General features: G+C 52.9%; 7 protein-coding genes across 7 annotated transcripts; 4 read left to right on the top strand and 3 right to left on the bottom strand.

Annotated features, from left to right (window-relative positions):
• Nucleotides 1–721: 721 nt before the first annotated feature.
• NUU61_006285 (uncharacterized protein) lies at nucleotides 722–1536 on the bottom strand (the record flags this gene model as incomplete). The annotated part of the gene is made up of 2 exons (XM_056656813.1): nucleotides 722–1213; nucleotides 1273–1536. The coding sequence occupies 2 exons, from the start codon at nucleotides 1534–1536 to the stop codon at nucleotides 722–724; spliced, it is 756 nt and encodes a 251-aa protein (XP_056509613.1).
• Nucleotides 1537–5935: 4399 nt separating this feature from the next.
• Nucleotides 5936–8261, bottom strand: NUU61_006284 (CCAAT displacement transcription factor COY1; the record flags this gene model as incomplete). The annotated part of the gene is made up of 2 exons (XM_056656812.1): nucleotides 5936–8070; nucleotides 8141–8261. 2 exons carry the CDS (start codon nucleotides 8259–8261, stop codon nucleotides 5936–5938), a joined length of 2256 nt encoding a protein of 751 aa, XP_056509612.1.
• A 335-nt stretch (nucleotides 8262–8596) lies between these two features.
• On the top strand, nucleotides 8597–12425 carry NUU61_006283 (uncharacterized protein; the record flags this gene model as incomplete). Its single annotated transcript, XM_056656811.1, has 3 exons — nucleotides 8597–8750; nucleotides 8807–11436; nucleotides 11490–12425. The coding sequence occupies 3 exons, from the start codon at nucleotides 8597–8599 to the stop codon at nucleotides 12423–12425; spliced, it is 3720 nt and encodes a 1239-aa protein (XP_056509611.1).
• A 540-nt stretch (nucleotides 12426–12965) lies between these two features.
• NUU61_006282 (U6 snRNA-associated Sm-like protein LSm7) lies at nucleotides 12966–13537 on the bottom strand (the record flags this gene model as incomplete). Its single annotated transcript, XM_056656810.1, has 3 exons — nucleotides 12966–13093; nucleotides 13185–13256; nucleotides 13363–13537. 3 exons carry the CDS (start codon nucleotides 13535–13537, stop codon nucleotides 12966–12968), a joined length of 375 nt encoding a protein of 124 aa, XP_056509610.1.
• A 988-nt stretch (nucleotides 13538–14525) lies between these two features.
• On the top strand, nucleotides 14526–16427 carry NUU61_006281 (Zn(II)2Cys6 transcription factor domain-containing protein; the record flags this gene model as incomplete). The annotated part of the gene is made up of 2 exons (XM_056656809.1): nucleotides 14526–15141; nucleotides 15205–16427. 2 exons carry the CDS (start codon nucleotides 14526–14528, stop codon nucleotides 16425–16427), a joined length of 1839 nt encoding a protein of 612 aa, XP_056509609.1.
• A 658-nt stretch (nucleotides 16428–17085) lies between these two features.
• On the top strand, nucleotides 17086–18167 carry NUU61_006280 (intradiol ring-cleavage dioxygenase; the record flags this gene model as incomplete). Its single annotated transcript, XM_056656808.1, has 2 exons — nucleotides 17086–17804; nucleotides 17897–18167. 2 exons carry the CDS (start codon nucleotides 17086–17088, stop codon nucleotides 18165–18167), a joined length of 990 nt encoding a protein of 329 aa, XP_056509608.1.
• A 492-nt stretch (nucleotides 18168–18659) lies between these two features.
• On the top strand, nucleotides 18660–20295 carry NUU61_006279 (fasciclin domain-containing protein; the record flags this gene model as incomplete). The annotated part of the gene is made up of 2 exons (XM_056656807.1): nucleotides 18660–19529; nucleotides 19618–20295. 2 exons carry the CDS (start codon nucleotides 18660–18662, stop codon nucleotides 20293–20295), a joined length of 1548 nt encoding a protein of 515 aa, XP_056509607.1.
• Between the last annotated feature and the right edge of the window lie 25 nt (nucleotides 20296–20320).

Genomic DNA, 20320 nt, shown 5'->3' with positions numbered 1-20320 from the left:
CTAACTGCGCGCAAATTGCTCGTGATTTCAAACGGACTGGATGAACAAACCTCGACCACCTCCGCGGGGAGGGCCACCACGTCCACCACGTCCAGGGGGACCACCACGACCACGAGGAGCGAAAGCCATAATCTTTTTTTTATGAAAGGGTTGAGGTTGTTTTGTGGGGAGTCGAGCGAGTAGGGGGGAGCTATCGGTTCTGAATGTTCAGACCGAGTGCGAAAATTGGGGATGAACGATCTCGAGAGATACAACGAGATGCAACAGGAAAGAGAGTCGTGAGAACCAAAGTCAATGGATCACACAGCTGGTGCAGAATTGGCCGCTGACTCTCTTGTCGAATGCGGGTCGAAGCCGGTGTTGCTCGTGGATTGCGGTCGAGATTTTTTTGCGGCATTTGACCTTTCAGAAAATCAGAACAACGCTAGCCCTAATATGGCTAGCGTGGTCTTCCGTGTGGGTTCTCACGTGATGTTATAGCGAGATCACGTGGTATATGTAAGCCCTGCAATGTTGCAGGGAGAAAATGCAGAAGCTGTGATGCTAAAGTTGAAAAAATAAAAAAAAAAAAAATAAAAAAACCTCCTTGATTAACGCCAGGTGCTGCCACAAATAAAGCTATATAAATCACAGAATGGTAGATAGGCCAGCCTAGTGGTTCTTCACGTCATGCCCATTCATCGCTGTCTTTCGCTCCTCTATATACACAAAAAACCCCCAACTATTTCCCAAAGAAATAATAGTTGGCAGCATATTGCACTGTAAAGGATGATTCCAAGCCCTGACAAGTCTTGGGTGGGGAGCCTCCAGCCGTGTTCACCCGGTAGACACTCTTGTAGTCGCCCACCGTGCCATCCGTGGCAGTAAGGTAAAGCCAGGACACAGCACCATCCTTCCCTTTGAAGGCATCCTTAGGTGCGTTGAGCTCACCCTTCTTCTTGGTCATGACAATGCCATTTTTCTTGGAGGAGAGGTCGAGGTTGAACTCCGGAGTGCTCGAGTCATAAAAGAAGTGGTGACCCATGAGCTCCATGTTGGCTGGTGGGAAAAGACTATCCTCATTCTGTGGCAATGGGATAGCGTAGGCAATTTTGGGGATAATTTCCATCAGAGCCGGGTAGCTGGCGGCGATGCAGGTGGCATTGTAGAGGTTGGCAACCGCTCCAGCGGCCTTGGGTTCAGATTTGGCTGTCGAATCAGCACAGGTATAGTTCTGTGGGAGTGGTGAGCATATTGTATCTGGAACCAAGGGTTTGTGACTGGTCTGCATACCTGAGTTCCCCGTCCAACTCCGACATACATCGGCTTCAGATCACCGGGACTAGTAAGGTTGGATGCAAAGCCGGGCAGGGCAATCTTGGAGGTGTCACATGTCGAGAATAGGCCATTGTTCTTTGAGCCGTGGATGTACTGGCTCACTTTGCCATAGAATTTGGCCAGATCACCGGAATAGTTGTACGCATCGTCGAACAGGCCTGTTGGGGCAGCAAGTGAGACTGCTGCCAGGCAGAGGAGAAGAAAGGGAATTGAATGCATGACTTGTCGCCCTTGGATTGTGGTAGGCAAAGGAGTGAAGAATTGTTTCGACCGTGTACTGTGCTTTTGCGAAAAGAGGGGAGGGGTATGGCGCACGGTCGGGGATAGGGCTGAAGTTGTAGAATGAAACCAAGGGAGTGACTGACATGGAGATGAAGAAATGCACTCCAGGGATCGGGATCGGAGGGTACATATAGAAGGCTGGAGATTTGAATATAGTCAAAATGGCGACAAAGATAGTAACCGCCTAACTCGAAACAATGCGAATCTATAAACAGCGTGATCCATGCATGCTGCAGGAACTAGCAGGGATCCGGGGGCTGATCCCTCCATATCATTGGCACACCGACGCGCCGGGGGCTGGAGCCCCAGCCTTCGAGCGCAATCATTCGTGCTCGGCAGCAAACGCCGTGGACTAAATCGAGATATCCCCCGCGCTAAGCAAAACAACGGAGGCTATTAATAACCCTGGCACAAGAAGCTTGGATGTGGGCGCTTCGATGGACATGATGATTGCCGGAGTGGGTTAGTGTGCAGAGCGATCATGGAGCTTTGGATCTCCGATCCAAGGCAGCTGGATCAGGTCTTGTTGTAACCGCTCAGTTGATTAAGCCTGGAACGCCCGCAGTATCAGGTTGACTGAGGTATATTTTTGAATAGTGAGGGGCTGGCATTCCCCTCTTTTCTCTTGCATCGATACATGTAAGAATCGCCAGCCACTGTGGCTTTCGGTGGATTTGAGCGAGAGAATTGTCGGTCGATTTACCCGACCGCAAGCCATGAAGAAACCTCTTCAGAATCCCAATCCCATGTCGGTCGCAGTCCTGCATTCTACCGCGGCATCGAAAAGAATGCATATCCGATCTCTGGCAGGCTGTCCTCGGGATCTTCGATGTGGTTGTCAGGGAGGTGCTGTTGAGGCAGAGGCAGAGGTAGGTAAAGGGGCCTCAGTACCTGTCGATGCAATTTATCCGGCCAACTCCCATGCTCGCCCTGTCAAAACAACAATGGCCAATGTATGCCCGCTCTATACGCATCTGCTGAGGAGATCCTGCTGAGGAGATCATGCCCGTCGTTTGGCTTTTGGTTCTTTGGCTGCGTGGTTCGACTGAAAAGAAACCAATTTGCAGTGTTCGTCTTGCGCCAGAGGTAAACAACAAGCATATTTCTGGGCTTCTGGTCGAACAGGCCTGCCCACGCGAGCAGTGATATCGGCGTGGTCACATCAACCACCTCGGGCCAACAGGGTGTAAATCAACGTTTGGGCAGTTGTACATATGACTGCGATTGTAAATGACCCGGTCGGCATGCTGCTAGATGGCCAGCTTGTTGTAGTTGTCGCAATTGTCGATGGTAACAAAGCCCTCGTCGGCATCGGCGTTGACAAAGACAATGCAAGTGGCATCGAGTACATGGTATCGAGATGGTTTTCGAATGATGTTCAGATGGCCTTTGGGGCGGTTGAGGTGGTCTTCAAGGGTCTGCGAATTGGACGAGGGAGTCTTCTGGCAAGATCACACGTAGATTCCATGATGCCTCCGCGCGAGGCAATGGCTACGAGATCAAACAGACAAGTCAGTGAGTATTCAACAAATTCATCAAAGATGTTAGAATAACAGCAATCGAATTCCCAGGGATTGCGGCATGTCCGAGTTGGCAGGTGCAAGGCCACGGGAGAGAGTTGTCAAAGTAGAGCAATTAAGAAAGTATGAAAAAGAAAAAGAAAAAGAAAATCATATTAATTAATAATATAAAAGAAGATTAAAGTAATAAAAAGTTCCTCCGCCAGAGCACACCGGCTCTGACCCCAGACCTGTATGGGCACAAAGATCGCTGATGCTAATCCCACCCCTAGGGGGGTATCTGCCATAAGCTGCGGTACTAATTACGGTATCCCCCCTAATAAGGCCCCCTCTTCCCTAGGCGGTGCCCGGGGGGTTTACCTAGTGTAGTTTTCGCGCAGCTTCTGAGAGATACCCCCTAGCGGATAGCACCCTAGCAGCAATCCACACAACTGAGTGAAGCACTACTTGCTGGTGACAGGCGAAACTACAGACCAGTAGTTGGTACTCCAGTCCAGCAATGTGTCTTACCACAAGGCTACCAGAGGGGGTTGGTTGAAAGAGTTCCCCCGGAGGTAATACTTAAAGGAGCATGATCTCAATTGCCATTTCACATCCTCCCCCAGAACACTCACTTCCCATTTTCATATAGACTCGAAATTTGAGAGAGAGGCTCTTCTAGTGGTTTTTAGTTATGATTCTGCTTTTGAAATAATTTAATGTTCATATCATGGCGTGGTGGTTGTAAACAGGTGCTCCAGCTTGGATGGGAGTGAAGCTATACAGATCGCCTGATGTCATCGCAACAACCACCTGGAGATCACCACGAAAATTGAACTTCAAAAAGCGAATCTGCGAAATACCGAGTTCGATTCTCGGTCTGTCAAATCACTTCATTTCTCTAATCTTCTCTTCTGCCCAGGGCAACAGACTGCACAATCCCCAATATAGGAAACCTACCATCCACGGATACTGTGGATCTCCACGGAATGAATCATCCGCCGGTCTGTCATTACATCCTTGAGACTCGAGTTCTTTTTCTTTTCCTTTGCTGCTAATCGGCATACCAGGACTCAAATCCGCCTGTTCGTTTTTGATGTCGTTGACTGAGATCGAATACACCCAACAGCATCCACTCTTCCCCTCCTGGTTAAGCACTCATCGCCTTCTCAGCTTTGACACCCTGGATATCAAATATTCCACCAGCTACTCGCGATCTCTCTTTGCTCCGTCTGGGACAAAAATTCCCAGCACAGCGAAGGAATCAACATGTCCACTGAGGCGCGGCCATCTGGAGAGGGCCCCAAAACATACCAAGAGGCCCCCCTGCATTGGGATTCATAATCCACGTTATTTTTACTGTGGTAAGGAATAAGGAACACTGGGACCGGTACACGTGCGTTGATCACTGGGGCCCTTTCCATCTTCCTCGATGAGGATGTGATATGCGGTCCCAATGTACGAGAGAAATGTGCACTGAGGACCTCCAGCTAACGAATGCATCTTCTGCTTGACATAAGTGATCCCCGGTCGTTTAAAAATCTCCCGCTCATTTCTCGTGGCCTTTCGGCCCGGCGACCGTGATATTCTGATCAATGAGGGATTGCGCACTCGCCACGAAGATGGCGGCAAGCCTCTAGGAATGGAGCATTCGCCCTTTCTCATGGTATCTATCAAGACCCAGGAAATTTTGATCAGTGGCTGCACCCGACACCCGACCCGGGCCTTTGTTTGAATCATCGAGGGGGGGGTTGCCGGATAATGTGGATTTGTGATGGGATCGGTCTGACATTTCTCGGGCGCTGCTGCTTCTCGGGACACCACTCGAGCTGCTGACTCTCTCTTGGGTAGAGTATATCCTTGAATTTGCTGTTTCTTAGGATATTGCTGGGCTGTAGTATCTGCTTCTCGCGAGTGATTACTCGTGGTGCTACCTCCATGGTGCTGTGACGGTTTGGAAGCAGCGCCGGAGAAGCAATTTCTTTCTAGGATTTCTTTCGGTCTGTGTCGTTGTTAAAGTCTGAAAAGTATCTGGCATGAGCAAGTCATTTTAAATGTTGTTGGACTTTTGAACTGAACTAGCGATACGGATATAGTTCTGCATCGAAACTCTACTAAATATAGAATTCGCCCTGGTATTCGAAGAAGCTGCACAATATGAATCTATTCAATAAGTGAACTGCTATATATATCAACACAAACTAGAGCTTAATTATAGCACATATTTTTCATAATACCCCCAATGTCCGCAGTGATCATAAGTTTACTATTTTCATATCCCACGTGTGCAATACCATTCATTATCCGGGATGTATTGAAGCTACTTTCCTTGTGATACTCAATTATTCGGCCCAATAATTAAGAAGCCCGGGTGGTCTAGTGGTATGATTCGCGCTTAGGGCAGCCAAAACCTAAGCACTCCTGCGCGAGGTCCCGCGTTCGATCCGCGGCTCGGGCCTTCTACGTTTTTTTTGGTCGAATATGATTGAACTTTCTAGCTCTTTTTGCACTCCGTGCGTGTAAGGACCGACCCGACCGACCGACCCTTCCTTCCCTCCTTCGTTTCTTTTTACTTTTTCTTATCAGCACAAAGATGTACTTACCACCTACCGCCTACGGAGAAGAAAATTCTAGATGACACTGTATTTGCCGAAGATTAATTGAATGTACAGCTGACCAGCATGACCGCGATAAAATCAGGGAAAAATACAGTGGGTCAAAAATAATGCAGAGCGACCATGGAGTCGATAGGCTATTAAATCCCAAACGCCTTGATGTGATGATCAGCCGGAACCAAAGGAAAACTCCAAAGAAATAAAACACGTCCCGTGAGAGGTTCAGCTAGCATGGTTGAAGCCTTCTTGCTGCCAGTCGTCATGCTGCAATTGGCCATTTCCACTGCCCGTACTGCCCCCTCTGTTGTTGTATGCCGCTGCAGCAGCTCCGCCAATAGCACTCATGGCGCTATGCTTCTCGATCTCCATCGTACTCATCATGTAAAGCACGATAAAAAGCAGGAGGTGCAGGGCGAAACAGTAGCCCGCAAACAAGTTCCGACTTGTTCGGTTCGCAAGGATGATGCGAGTAAGGGAAAACACAACCCGCTCGGGGAGAGTCATTCGCTTGTAGGCACGAGTTGACTCGCGACCTCGGAATGCAGCGAAGGGTGAGATCCGAGCCTCGTAGGCGGATTGATATCGATCGAGGGAAAGCCCCGATGGCGTATCCGCATTATAGATCGACGCCGAGCTGGGTGCTTTCGCATAGGATGATGCGGATGTAGACCCGGGACCGCGGTTATAGGTCGAAACATACCGGGTCTTCTCATAAAGACCCAAGTTGTCCTTCTGGAGTGAAGAGACCTCCTGCCGGAGAGATTTGACAGTGCTGTACGTCTTCGACAACTCTTCCTCAAGCTCCGCATTCTTCTTCTTGAAGCGATCCCGCTGAGCTTGGATCATAGGCAGCAGACCCGATCCGCCTCCGACAGCCTCCCCTGCGCGGATAGCCTCCATGGTATTTGCAGATGCAGCACTTTGGTCAAAGCCAGAAATGATCGACGAGGTCGGTGATGTTGCACCCCGACGAGAGGAGTGTGGGTACTTGGAGGCATAAGTACCTGCCACAGACATGGCTGTCGAGGGGAACGTGTTGGCTGCCTCTTCCTGCACGCGGAGCAGATCATTTTCCAGCGTTGTCGACAAGCTACGAGACTTGTCAAGTTCTGCTTTGGTGGTCGAAACCTCATTCCGAAGAGCCTCGAGCTGCCCCTGGATATCGCGATGCGACACTCGCAAGAGAGTGAGCTCATCAGTCAACTTCTTGTTTCGAGCCAGCAGGAGTTGCTCCAGAGAATTCTTCCCCTTGCTCTTCGCAGCATCATCGTTCGTGCCAGCCGCAGCATCTTCACTTGGGCCCTCTACCTCATCGTCATCTCCGGTCGTAAACTCAATCGACTTGATCATCTCTAGTTCCCGACGAATTTCATCGTAGTCGGCAACCTTCTCCAATCGTGAACGCAACTCATCCCTCTCTGCTCCCGCCTTTGAGAATGCTCTTTCCGACTGAAGTAGCTTGGCTTCCCAGGAGTGTTGGTTAGAGTCCTTGTCGAAGCGTGCGGCATCCAGTTTCCGGAGCAAGGAAGAGTTCTCCGACTGGAGACGAAGGTATGCGGGGTCATCCTCGAACGAAGTCGGTTGATCCGGGTGCGAATGCGACACTGCCTGGGCCAACTCTAGCCGCAGCTGTTCGTTGCGCGCCTCCATATCTGCCAATCGCAAGCTTGTCTTCTCCAAGTCGGCCGAAACGAACTCAAATTCAGCGGCAGTGGCGCCACTCCGGGAGCCTTCATTGTCGTCGCCTTCGCCCAGGCGCTGGGAAACCTCATAGCTTGCCTTGAGCTCCTTCAGCAGTCGGTCCTGGTTCTCCACTTTCTCCTCTAGGCTCTTCTCTTTGGCATCCCAGTTGTTCGTCTTTTCCGTCAACACTGCTTCCCAGGATGCTTCAATCTCCTTCGCCCTGGTTTCCTGGTTTTCTTCTAGTTGCTTTCTCGCAGCGCATTCTTCCTGCAGGCGCTTCTCGGTCTCCTCTTGTTGCTTGGTGAGACGATCCACAGACTGCTGCAATTGCTCACGCTCAGAGCTCAACTTTGGAACGGTGTCCTCGGATAGAACAAGGGAGTCGACCGAGGCTTCAAGGAGAGGGTAAGGATCCGGGGCTTCCGATAGAGAAGAGTAGAGTTGCAAGAATGAAGACGAGGACGATTTTCCTTGATTGGTCAACAGATCGATGAAGGACTGGTAGGCCTTCAAAAGTCCCTTGTACTCTCCCAGCTTTGCCTGATCCTCTAGTTTCTTGAAGTCCTTGGTTTTCTGGGCGAGGTCCTTGCGCTGCACCAATGCATCACGCTGGTGCTCGACAATCTCCGAGGCGGTCGTGTCAAGTTTCGCGATGGTACTGGCCAAGTCAATGCCTGATAAAAAGACAGTGCGTTAGCCGCCGAATGTCCGATGCCCTGCTTTTGTATCATATGGGGACAGTACCTCTCCAGGCGGCAATGGCGCGCTGGAACTTGTTGGTCTCCTCTGACAGCTTGCTAGAGATCTGGGGTTCAGACTGGTCATCCTGGCGGTCGATGCCCTCGGTGATGGCGAATGAATCCATGGTGTCAACCCCAAGGGTCTGCGCTATCACCCCACACCTGACAAAGGCAGACCCAGGGGAATGCGATGAACAGGACACGCGGCGCACGGGCTAATGTTTTTCCGGGTATATGGCGATGTGGATGAAGACGCCCGTTGGAGATCAGAGAAAAAAGGGACTTTAGCTGATCGACGCTGGCATTCCTCGGAGTTACCACGTAAGGCGCAACCTCATCTCGGGGTCTTCCGTTGACAGCCTCGGGCGGAGTGTTTTAGCGCCCCTGAGCTTTGGCCCCCTTGACCGCCTTCATTGCTTCGTTTCCCCATGCCAGTGGGGAAGATACCTGGAAACCAGCCATGATGGCTTCCGATGATGGACTTGGCCCTCGCAAGAGGCGCAAGATTAGTCCCCCAGGGACTGTGCCTTATGTGCTGCAGCCACTCTTCCAGGATGTGCCATTAGCGACTGAGTACAGCTCTGACGTTTATATCACTTGTGTTGAATACTGGAGTAAGCTCTCGGGTTGTGATTGCTTCGATATGAAGTTGCTAAAAGTGGATATATAGATGAGAACCTTTACATTGGCACCTCTGCTGCAGAGATCTTGCACTTTGTCTGCCTTCCACCGGCTCCCAACGAACCAAACGAGCCTACCTTCATTTTGGCGTCACGACTACCCATCTCATTCGCCCAAAATGCGACATTGGATAGTGATCAGCAGGGTGTGCGGCAAATTGTGATACTTTCCTCAGTGAACAAGGCCTGTGTTCTATGCAATGGCACTGTTACGTTCTACCTGTTGCCGGAGTTGAGCCCAGCCTTTGGAAATACCAAGGTCAACAATTGCCGCTGGATTGGTGGCTTGGACCTGAACCGGGACCCGGAAGATGAAGAAAACCCGGTGGTGATGATCGCTGTGCAGAACAGGATCATGCTGGTCCAGATTGGAGAGGAGGCGCGACGGATCAAGAAGATCGAATTCCCCGGGTGCTTGGTTGCGGCGCGCAGAGGCACGATTGCCTGCGCTGCTGACAACCATTCATACTCACTTCTTGAGGTGGAACATCAACAGAAGATTCCCCTATTTCCTATCTCGTCCTCGAACGAAGTCTTCGAGTCAGGGCAGGTGGAAGATATAACGCCGGCATCTCATTCACCCCTTCAACGATCACCTTCTACTTCTTCCCCTAATTCGCCCCCTGGAGAAGCTCATTCCCATGGTAGGAGTAGTAGCTTGAATGCCTTTGTGGGAATGCTTCAGCCACAAGGGCAAGTACCCCAGCCAGACCGATCGCCTTCCGGGACACCGGATCCTTTCACATCTACCGGGACACCGAGGCGCTCTAGTTCAGAGGAGCGCGAGGAAGACGATTCTTCAAAGAGTGTTTCCGGTGAACAGGGGCATGATCCGCAGTCCACAGCCACTGAGGACCTGAAGCCGTTGCCTCCGTTACCACGACAGGGTTTGAAACGACTTCCTCCACATGTGGTGTCCCCAACTCCCTCCGAGTTCCTTCTAGTGACCGGGACCGAGGAAACAGAGCCAGGCGTGGGCATGTTTGTAGACATGGACGGTGAGGTTGTTCGAGGCACGATCAATTTCCACCGATATCCGAAGTCTGTTGTGATTGATACCGGCGAAGAAGATAAATTATTTCAGCCCAGCGAGGATGCAAAAGAGGAATATGTTCTTGCTGTGATCGTTGATGGCGAAGATGGACAGACTCAACAGCGACTGGAAATACAACGGTGGAATGACGATCCCGCGGAGATCGAGCGTCAAAAGAAATGGGTTGACATTCCGTCTGGCGATACCCAGCCATCTCCAGTTGGCCTCCGACATACGGTCAGCGCCAGTCATCTCGAGCTCGAAACCATCGGGAAGCTTTTGCGGATGGTCCGCCTTAAAACCTCTTCCCTATCTCATGTGGCCGCGGCAGATCCAAGAACACAGACATCGATCGAGCAGCTCCAAAAAGAAAAAGAGCTGTTTGAGTCGCAGGAATTAACTGACTCTGAGGGATCTAAGAAAGGAGAGACTTCACCCGGCCAAAGTTGGGAAGATCAGCGAAATGCCGAAGAGGTCAAGTTCGCGCAGGGACTTGGAAAACTACAAAGCAGTCTTATCATGTGGTCGGGCTCCCAGATATGGCGTGTGCTCAAAAATCCTCTGGTTGTTCAGTTTGAGGATACATTGCAAAAAGCCCAAGGAACGAACGACAGCGGGCAAACCATTCTTCAGAGGAATGTTGCCACGGACCTGATGCACTCGATCCAAGACATCGAGCCCAAGACCGAGGCAGAATTCATTGGCCTAGGCTACTTAAAGCAGAAAGCAAGCCTACTTCTCTATGCAGATCTTCTCTCCATGCAGCCCAGCAATCGCTCGGACATGGTGATTGGAGATACTGAACAAGCACTTGTGGCTGGCAACCTTGACCCTCGTTTAGTCTTGTTATTCATTCCACTCTTACGAGGTGAGGTACTCCAGGGCCCCCAAGGTATATGGATTCATTCTGGACTGGCAGCCATTGCGGACAAGTACATCCAGCAAGTCGAAAAAGCCGGCCACGGACCATCCGGGCCAACAGCCGCTCACAACCCGGTCCTCAATATGCTGAAGCGGTTCCTCTTCTCGTGGCAGCAGAAGAGAGGATATGGCAGTATCCCTGACGAGATGTATGTCTTGGACAGCACCGATGCCGCGCTATTACACCTGCTTCTGGAACAAGACTACCATTTAAATGCGGAGCAGCGAGCAGCGTCACCCACCCGCGCCGAGCTGAACAAGCTGGTCGATCATTGGAAAGGCAATTTCGAGCGAGCAGTGGCACTTCTGGAAACATACAAGAGACTCTATGTGCTGAGCCGTCTGTATCAGAGCCGGAAGATGTCCCGCAACGTGCTCAAGACATGGCAGAGAATTATTGACGGCGAGACTGATGCTGGTGGGGAGGTCAGCGCGGCTGGGGTTGAGGCACAGATGCGTCGGTACTTGGTAAAGATCAAGGATGCGCAACTCGTTGAAGAATACGGTTCCTGGCTGGCCGGGCGAAACCCCGATCTGGGAATTCAAGTGTTTGCCGATCACTCGAGCCGTGTGAGATTGGAGCCGGCCAATGTTGTTACCTTGCTCAAGGAGCGAGCTCCCAATGCCGTCCAGGTCTACCTGGAGCATCTGGTCTTCGCCAAAAATGTGGATCCCCCCCCTCCTTTTCTCAATGAGTTTCAACTGACGGCAGCATACAGTACACGCAATATGCCGACGACCTCATCTCGTACTATTTGGACACGGTGCTGTCGGTGCTCCAGTCATCTACCGCCGCACGTACATCGCTGTCTGATTCATATTCCTCTTACCGGGCACTGCGTGCCCCCAAACCAACATATATGAACTTTATCACTCAGAACCATCCCGCAGAGCCCTGGTGGCAATCTCGACTACGTTTACTACAGCTGCTTGGCGGCACCTCCAGCACGCAGTTTTCGTCCACCCCACTACCAGCAGGAATCACCTATTCGATCCCCAATGTCCTGGCACGCATCGAGCCTTTTCAAGATGAGCTTGTCTCCGAGTGCATCATCCTTGACGGGCTGCAGGGCCATCATCGCCCCGCCCTTCGACTCCTCACTCACGGTCTGGGCGACTACGATTCCGCCATCCGGTACTGTCTCTTCGGCGGCCCACGCAGCTCCTCTTCTGCCGGAGCGTCTCCCGATCTCGCAGATCACGAGCTGCAATCCACGCTCTTCCGCCACCTCCTCGACGAATTCTTGCAAATTCAGGACCTGTCAGATCGTATTGAGCGCACCAGCGACCTCCTTGCCCGATTTGCCGCGTGGTTCGACGTCCGCGAGGTCCTCGACCGCGTCCCCGAGGACTGGAGCGTTCATATCTTGGGCGGTTTCTTCGTGCACGTTTTCCGATCTCTGGTTTCCCAGACCCGCGAGGCGCGCATTGAGCGTGCCCTCAGCGCTGGATTGAACTTGCGCATTGGAACCGAGTATATTAACGAGATGGAGAAAGTTGGCCCCTGGATTGAGGATGACGAGGGCTCGCGGCGCCTCAAGGACCTCAAGAATGCCAAGCCCCCGCGGGATCAGTTGGCACACGTCGATGGTATTAATGATGACGGGGAATTTGGAGATGTGATCGGGCCTGGGTCTGAGGACGTAGGCCAGTAGAAGAGAACCAGCCGTTTGGTCTGGGTTGTACAGAATTGGTCGGTGGATGGATTGGGGCTGTGAATTTATGATACCTACGCAATTTTATTTAGCGGAACCCCCGAGAACATTGCCAGATCGACTATCTTAGATTCCTTGTACTTTGGTTTTGGTTGCTCATGGTGTTGATTTGGGGTTTGGCTATTCCGCACGCCATACTTGGTGACATAACCCCCTAAGGATAGCATATGGACCGGAGTCCTATCATACACATCCATGATGAAAATGAGAAACAAGAACAGAGAAAAGAATCATGTCACGTTCGTTCCCTTCGTCGCTCTTGTGAGCGTATGCTCCAGCAAGAGGCCAGAGCCAGGGCAAAATCAATTGGGTTGGCAATCCCGCCCAGAAGAAACCAACTATAGAGGGGGTATCTATGTCTTTTTTTATCACCCCAGATCAAGGAGAGCCACACCCTCTTGGGAGGGACTCGGCGTGGCCCATTGCATTCCCGACATCAATAATGCCTGGGAAGGCCACCGAAAGTGTAGAAGACAAAAATTACTCTTCGGGCTGAGCGAACGGGTTGGGAATCTCCTCGCTGCCGTCGGCGGGCGAGATCAGCACGATCAGAGTACCGCGCGCAACAATCAGGCCCAGGGACCGGCTGGTCTGGTTGCCCTCGTCATCTAGGACCGGTCAATGAATTGAACCAATATCTCTATATCCTCTAGACAGGAACATAGAAAGAAATGAAATAGAGTAGAGGTTATTACTCACCACGCATGGACTCCTTGACATTGTCAAGGACCAGGTTCATCAGTTGGTCGTAGCCTTTCAGGGTTCCGGAGACTGGCAGCGGGTTAGTATACAATTCATGTAATTGTAATAGAAAACAGATATAATTTGTATAAACCACCAAAGAAAAAGAAAAGCAAGGAATAAAAAATTCACGTACCCTCGCGTCCACCGTTGAACTTGACCTGGACCTCCTTGTCCATGTACTTGTTCAGGTCGAGGATGTTTTCCTTCTTGGGCTTCTCCTGCGCACCGCCACCACCGCCACCGCGCTGTTGGTGGGAGCCACCACGACCGCGGCCGCGACCCCCTCGGAACGAGCCTCTCTCGGACATGGCTGGGGTTTTTGTGTGGGTGACCCGGGGACAAGAGCAACGGGGAAGAACACACACCAAGTTGGACAGTGTTCTTTTTTTGGCGGTGAGCAACAATTGGCTCCTTTCAAGACAATCGGGTTTGGAGGGAAGGGGAGGAGGGTGCAGCAGTATGAGGGATTTTCGGGCGACACCTCAGGCAGCGCGGCAGAGGAATCTGGATGCCTGGTGAGATAAGCAGAAGTTCCTCCCTCATGATTTACTACGGGGCGGTACTTCCCATGGCTCCGCCTAATCCCGCCCCGGAATATTACAATACCGTACCAGGCGAAGCTTTTACTTACCCACTTGACTATCGTGCCTGGAGGATGAGGCTGTGTTGCTGGCTCGTGCTTTCATAGAGAGAACGCGAATCTGCGTCAATCTTGAAACAATCATACATTCCTTCGAAAACTCACTCCTGAAGAGAGAGTCAGAGCCGGGGGGAACCTAGTCCTCCGTAGGAAGGTGGCACCTTCAGACAGTTCAGGCATCAGTGAAACCAATCTTGGACCCCAAGGGTCTTTCCAAGGATCGACAATCTCGAGGCGTGGAGCTTGTGTGTTATGCGCTGGCATCTGTGCTCTTAGTGCTTCCTGTGTACTCGAAAAGCGGAGACCAGGCCATGTTCCGTGTAATGTGTACTGTATTTGCATGCCTCGGCGGAACAGCGGAGTCCCGCCGGGTGGAGAGGGTCGTGCAGAGGCGTCGCAATCCACTTCCGAGAGACCAAAGGGGGGTCACGTTTTCCGGCGCCTGGTTCACTCCCACCTTCAACTCTTTTTCCCTCGAGTGTTATCATGGACTGGCTCGCCTCGAATTCTTCCTGAAATTCCGCCCCAACCCCCGTTGTCTCTTTCTCTCTTCTCTCTGTGCTTCCTTTTGGTGACACTCACCACCGCCTCTGCGGTCCCCTTCGGTCCGGTAGAGAATATATACGCTATATTGCCCCTCCCAGATCAACCTCATCATGGAGTCTCGCATTGCGACGGCAGAGCCGTCCAACAAACGGCCGCGGTCGCCCACAGCCGATCCTTCGCACCAGTCCAAAGTCCCCAAGTCTACGCACTCGAACCACCTGCAGATCAACTATCTTGCGCGCCAGTACCCAGACAACCTGCCTCTGGTCTCCGTCGACGACACGATGCCGGCCATCGTCCACCTGCTCAGTGAATATGACGGAGTGCTACACCGCCACGAGAGCATCGCGGGCAACTTGGGTGCTTGTCCACTGGGCCCGATTCTGATCAAGCGCTTCGAGCGCCTGTTCGACGGCCCGCCGCAGGTGCTCAAGTCGCACGGCAAGGACGGCCCGACGGTCACCTGGCTGGACGTGGTCGACTTCGCGAAGAACAAGCCGGAACAGTTCAACCTGGAGAAGTCGCGGAATGGCGTGCGGGTCTGCCAGTTCTACACCAAGCAATGTCGCGTGGAGATCAGCGAGGAGGACTTTGTGTTGATCGCTTCTGGCATGCCCCAGAAGATGATTCCACCGCAGCCCATCATCGAAGACGAGGAGAAGGAATTGGGAGCACTCGAGATTCTAGAGAAGAACCTGCAACACATCACCCAGATGGCCGACCAAGGTAAGCTTTACATAGTTTGGAATTGCAGTGCGAATGATCGCTAAACCCTTGGTTCGTCTCTAGTATCTGCTCGAGCAAGACAACTCAACCACCGCCTGAAGAACCGCCGCAATGCGATTGTGAGCCGACGCCAGAACGACGCCTCTCTGCATGCGCAGTCCCGCTCGACCACCGATATCTGGCGCGATGTCAACGGGCAAGCCTCAGCAAACGGCCATGGGTCCTCCCACGCCTCTCCACCCGGATTCGTCGCCGTCAACGCCACCCGCCCCGAGGCCGAATCCGCCGAGGACAACCCGCTGTCATCACCGTTCATGTTCTCTCACTCCAACACCGATAACGTCACCATCATCAACGGGACTTCGATCAAAGGCGCGTCGCCCACAACACGAGCCGATCTGATGAAGAAATTCTTCACGACGGCGGACCGCCACGCGCGCGGCTTGGACGATGCGTCCGTGTCGATCAATGTCCCACCGCGGCCGCGACCCCGGGCCTCTGATCCTGCGGAATATAGTCTCTACAGCAGCACCGCGACACCGGTGGCTATCCCTGGTACCCCGTCTGCACTGCTCCCTCCGCCTAAATCGACGGTCCAGGAGAAAGATGATGGCGGACCATTCAAACTGGAGATGGTGGCTCGTATGGAGGAGTTGCCACGTGGCGAGCGTGTCATGCCACCTTGCGACCGATGTCGCCGCCTTCACATGGACTGCCTGAAGAACTTGACCGCATGCGTGGGCTGCACCAAGAAGCACGCTAAGTGCTCCTGGAGAGACGTCAAGGAGGAGGAATTGCAAGCCGCCCGGACGGCGCCTGTGTCACGCGACCATGGCGACAACGCCCGGGTTCAGCCCACCCCTCCGCAGGGCCCAGTGCCCACCCCGAGCGCCCCGATGTTGGCGGAACGGCCCCCGCGAATGGCCCCGGACTCATATGCCCACCATGCGCGGCGCGAGTCCGCCCCCGGGGCTCCCCGTATTGCGCCCGGCTCGGGGCCATCCATGGAGCTGTCTACACCAGATGACTCTCCCCGACGAGCCATGAGTGAGACAGAAGGTAGAGGGCGCGCCCATGACCGGGGAATTCCCGTCCGCTCCGCCGGGCGCCCCGATGATGATGATCCCGATGCCAATCAACGGCTGATGCAGGCCATTTTGGATACGGTCGATCACCACACGCGTGTCGCCGCCGCCGTGCAGGAGAAAGATCGCGGTGCCGAGCGGACTGAAGACGGTCACAGTGATCGGGATTCGGATCGAGACCGGCGGATGGTGCAAGCCTAAATATACTTTTCTTCTGTATATTTCTTTTCTTATCTTCTCTTCTCTCTCTCTTTTTTCTTTCTGTTTCTTCTTTTTCTATATTGATATTATATAGCTGTGTGCGTTCGGCGAACCGGCTGGGCTGGGAGTTTGAGTGGTGCTTTGATGTCATTAGCCATTTCTATACCACAGGGTCATTCGATTCATTTTATTCTAACATTGGCATTCACATATCTACTGTATAGTTACCGTCCCTATGCTTATCAGATGACTAACGCGAGGAATGTGTTCCGCCGTGGGACCGGATATAGTCTCTTCCTGTGGGGCACTTGGATATACTGAGGTTTTTGACTATAAGCAGGGCTATAGATACAAAAGGTAGTGGAATCGGTCTCCAGTGGTTCTAGTGCAATACAATAGATCTTAAATGCATGAACACCGTCAATGGCGATCTTGGGGATTATTTTTTAGGCGCGTCTGATTGAACCCCACTCCCCCACGGCGATGTTCCGTCGGCATTGCACTTAACCTGCGGTGCTTATACATCAGAGCTGGATACCATTGACTATTGACTTGACATAAAGCTCATCATACCTCCAAACTGGAACCTCTCCCCTTCCTCTTCCCCTTCCTCTTCCTCTTTCTCTTTTCCTTCTATCATTAAACCAAACCAGCCACCATGGACCCCTCCCAAGTCAAGATCCCGCCAATGAAAGACCTAACAGTGGACAACATCACCGAGAATGTAATCCGCATCAACTCGCTCTGCGAAGACGCGCGCATGAAATACGTGCTGGAGCGCCTCGTCACCCACCTCCACGACTTCGTGCGCGAAACCCGCCTCAGCAGCGACGAATGGATGACGGGCCTGCGCTTCCTGACCGAAGTCGGGCAGATCTGCACAGACGTGCGACAAGAATTCATTCTGCTGTCCGACGTGCTGGGCCTCTCGATCCTCGTCGACTCCATCGACCACCCCAAGCCCGCCGGCTCGACCGACGGCACCGTGCTGGGTCCCTTCCACACGCACGACGCCGAGGAGATGCGCGCCGGCGACGCCATGTCGCACGATCCCAGTGGCGAGCCGCTCCTTGTTGTCTGCTCGCTGCGCGATATGCATGGTCGCCCGATCGACAATGTCAAGATCGATATCTGGGAGACGGATTCCTCCGGCCACTATGATGTCCAGTACCCCGGCCGCGAGGGCCCCGATGGCCGCTGTATTATGCGCTCGGATCGCGACGGCATCTTCTGGTTTAAGGCTATTACACCCGTGCCTTACCCCATCCCCCATGACGGGCCCGTGGGCAAGCTGCTGAAGAAGCTGCATCGCCATCCGTACCGGCCGTCGCATATGCATTTTATGTTTGAGAAGGAGGGCTACGACCATTTAATTACGTATGTCCATCCCTCTTACCACACCCATCTCTTCAATTCTCATTCCTTCTCGTCGCATGTCTTCTGGTATATCCCCAATACTGACAATCAAGTGCCCTCTACCTCCGCAACGACCCCTACGAGACCTCCGACGCCGTCTTCGGCGTCAAGGACTCTCTCACCGTGGACATCGGCAAGGCCGGGCCCGACATTGCGCAGAAATATAGTGTGCCCGAGGGCCACGCCCTGCTCACCTATGACTTTGTGCTGGTCTCCGATGCAGAGACAAGCGAGCTGCGCGCAAAGAACTCCAAGATTGCGCTGGACAAGCTTGGTCGCAAGGTTCAGATTGTTAATGGGTTGCCGGTGCCGGAGCTAGATTAGGGATGTAGATTGATGCCTTAATATGCACTCGGATATACGAATTAAAAAGATGGTTCAAATATTAGTAACTTGATCACCCTCAAAAATGTCTGTATTGACCAGATGACCCTGTTTCTGGGGGACATGGAGAATTTTGGATATCACACGCGCATATCTGCCCTTGTCTGTACGCCCTCTTGTCTCGGACCAGACTGGAATCTGTGACTAGGCCATACCAATGAGATTCAGAGTAGGGTACGCAATGTTTGCCTCTTGTGCTTGCGCAGTGCAACTGCAACGAGTCTTATAAAGTAATGGTATTTGGATGGTTGTTTGATGTCTGGCTAGTACTACGAGCAGAACACCCGCAGTAATACCGGCAAAGGGGAGCACGAAATACCCAACGACACACTGGCTTCGATCATCGGATCATCGTTGCTAGTTAATGTGATATATAGCACGCTATGACCAATGTGGGTATACCGAATGACAGCTTTTCTTCCATCGCCCATCATGCGGTTCACTCTTGTCCTGTCCGCGGCTGTTTCTTTAGGCTCAGCTTTGGTTATTCCAGAGGAAAAGGTATTGGTTAGTCTAGCTGAGGAGGATAACATCGCTTTTGATGGATATGGCAAGACTGGACTGGTTGTGGATGACACTGTCGACCCGGAGGATACCCAGAATGAGGCCTCGGATGCCGAGTCGTGGTGGACGATGATGATACTAATGATCAAAAGCGACCAAGGGTCTGTTTTGGACACCGGATTGGATCTGCTGGGTATTGGCGCAAAAATGGACAATAGTGTGGACATTACCCAAGACGACGACGACAACGAAGATGATGACAGTGATGGTCATGATGAAGACGATAAAGATGACGACGAGAATGATGAGGATGATGAGAATGATGAAGACGAGCGGGATCCTCCTGACCACCCTCATCCCCATCCTCATCCTCACCCCGGTCCTCGACGTCCCTGTCCACGCCCTGAGCTCTGCCAAACCGACCACACCCTCTGGGGACTTCTGACCGAGAGCGCAAGCACCACCCGACTTGCCGACCTCCTCGCCGACGACCACAAGCTGATCAAGCTGCTCAACAGCAGCGCAGCCAACCACACCGTCTTCGCGCCGACAGACCGTGCCCTAGCCCGGCTGCCCCGGGAACGAGATGGGCCCTCGCGCAAGGTGCTGTCTGCGATGCTGCGCTACCACATCATGCCGGGCTGGATGCCCATCGACGAGTTCAAGGGCCACCAAACACTGCCAACGGCGCTGAACGAGTCGGCGTTGGGACAGAACCTGGCGCAACGGGTTCTAGTGACAGCAGACTGGGGGGAGGTAGTCTTGAACCGGGGGAGCCGGGTGGTAGCAGCTGATATTGTAAGTAACTTCGTTTCTTTTTCTTTTTGGTTAGCAGGGTACTATCTACCTTTCTTAATCTCTCTCTTCTGTTCTGACTGTGAAAAAGGCCGGTACCAACGGCCTCATCCACCGCATTGACACCCCCCTCATCCCACCCCCAAGTACACACACCCTCCTCGACCTAGACCCTGCACAATTCAGCACCTTCGCGCTGGGCCTCCACCGAACCAAGCTCGACAGCCACATCGACCCACCCCACCGACACGGCGGGACGACCTTCGTACCGACGAACGAGGCCTTCCGACGACTCGGGCCACACACCAACGCGTTCTTGTTCTCGCCGCAGGGCGAGCCGTGTCTGCGCGCGCTGCTGCAGTACCATCTTGTCCCTGAGCGGACGCTGTACTCGGACGTGCTGTACATGACGCATGGACGGCAAGAGAATCTGGTGTTTGAGGATAAGAAGGGGGAGCGTCATTCGTCGGTGCATGTGGAGCTGCCCACGCTCTTGAAGGGGCGTGCGCTGGCGGTCGATGTTAGTAGGAAGAAGGAAGGAAAAGGAGGAGCAAGCGTGAGGATGCGGGTGAATGGGTTTGAGAGGGTGGTTGGGCCGGATGTACTTGCTCGGGATGGGACGTTGCATGTCTTGGATCGGGTGCTGATCCCTCCGAAGAACGTGAAAGGAGCGGAAGAGGCCGAGGGGGAAGAATTGACCCTGGGGGAACTGAAGGAGCGGCTGCTTGGTGGCGTTCCTGGGGATGGAATGGGTCACGGTGAGCTGTGACGAGAACATCCGAGTTCTAGGAGGT

Source organism: Penicillium alfredii (assembly GCF_028826965.1).
Source record: "Penicillium alfredii strain IBT 34128 chromosome Unknown utg000009l_segment0_segment0, whole genome shotgun sequence".
NCBI lineage: Eukaryota > Fungi > Ascomycota > Eurotiomycetes > Eurotiales > Aspergillaceae > Penicillium > Penicillium alfredii.
Note: the sequence above shows the minus strand (reverse complement) of the source record. Positions and strands in the feature narration are given on the sequence as shown.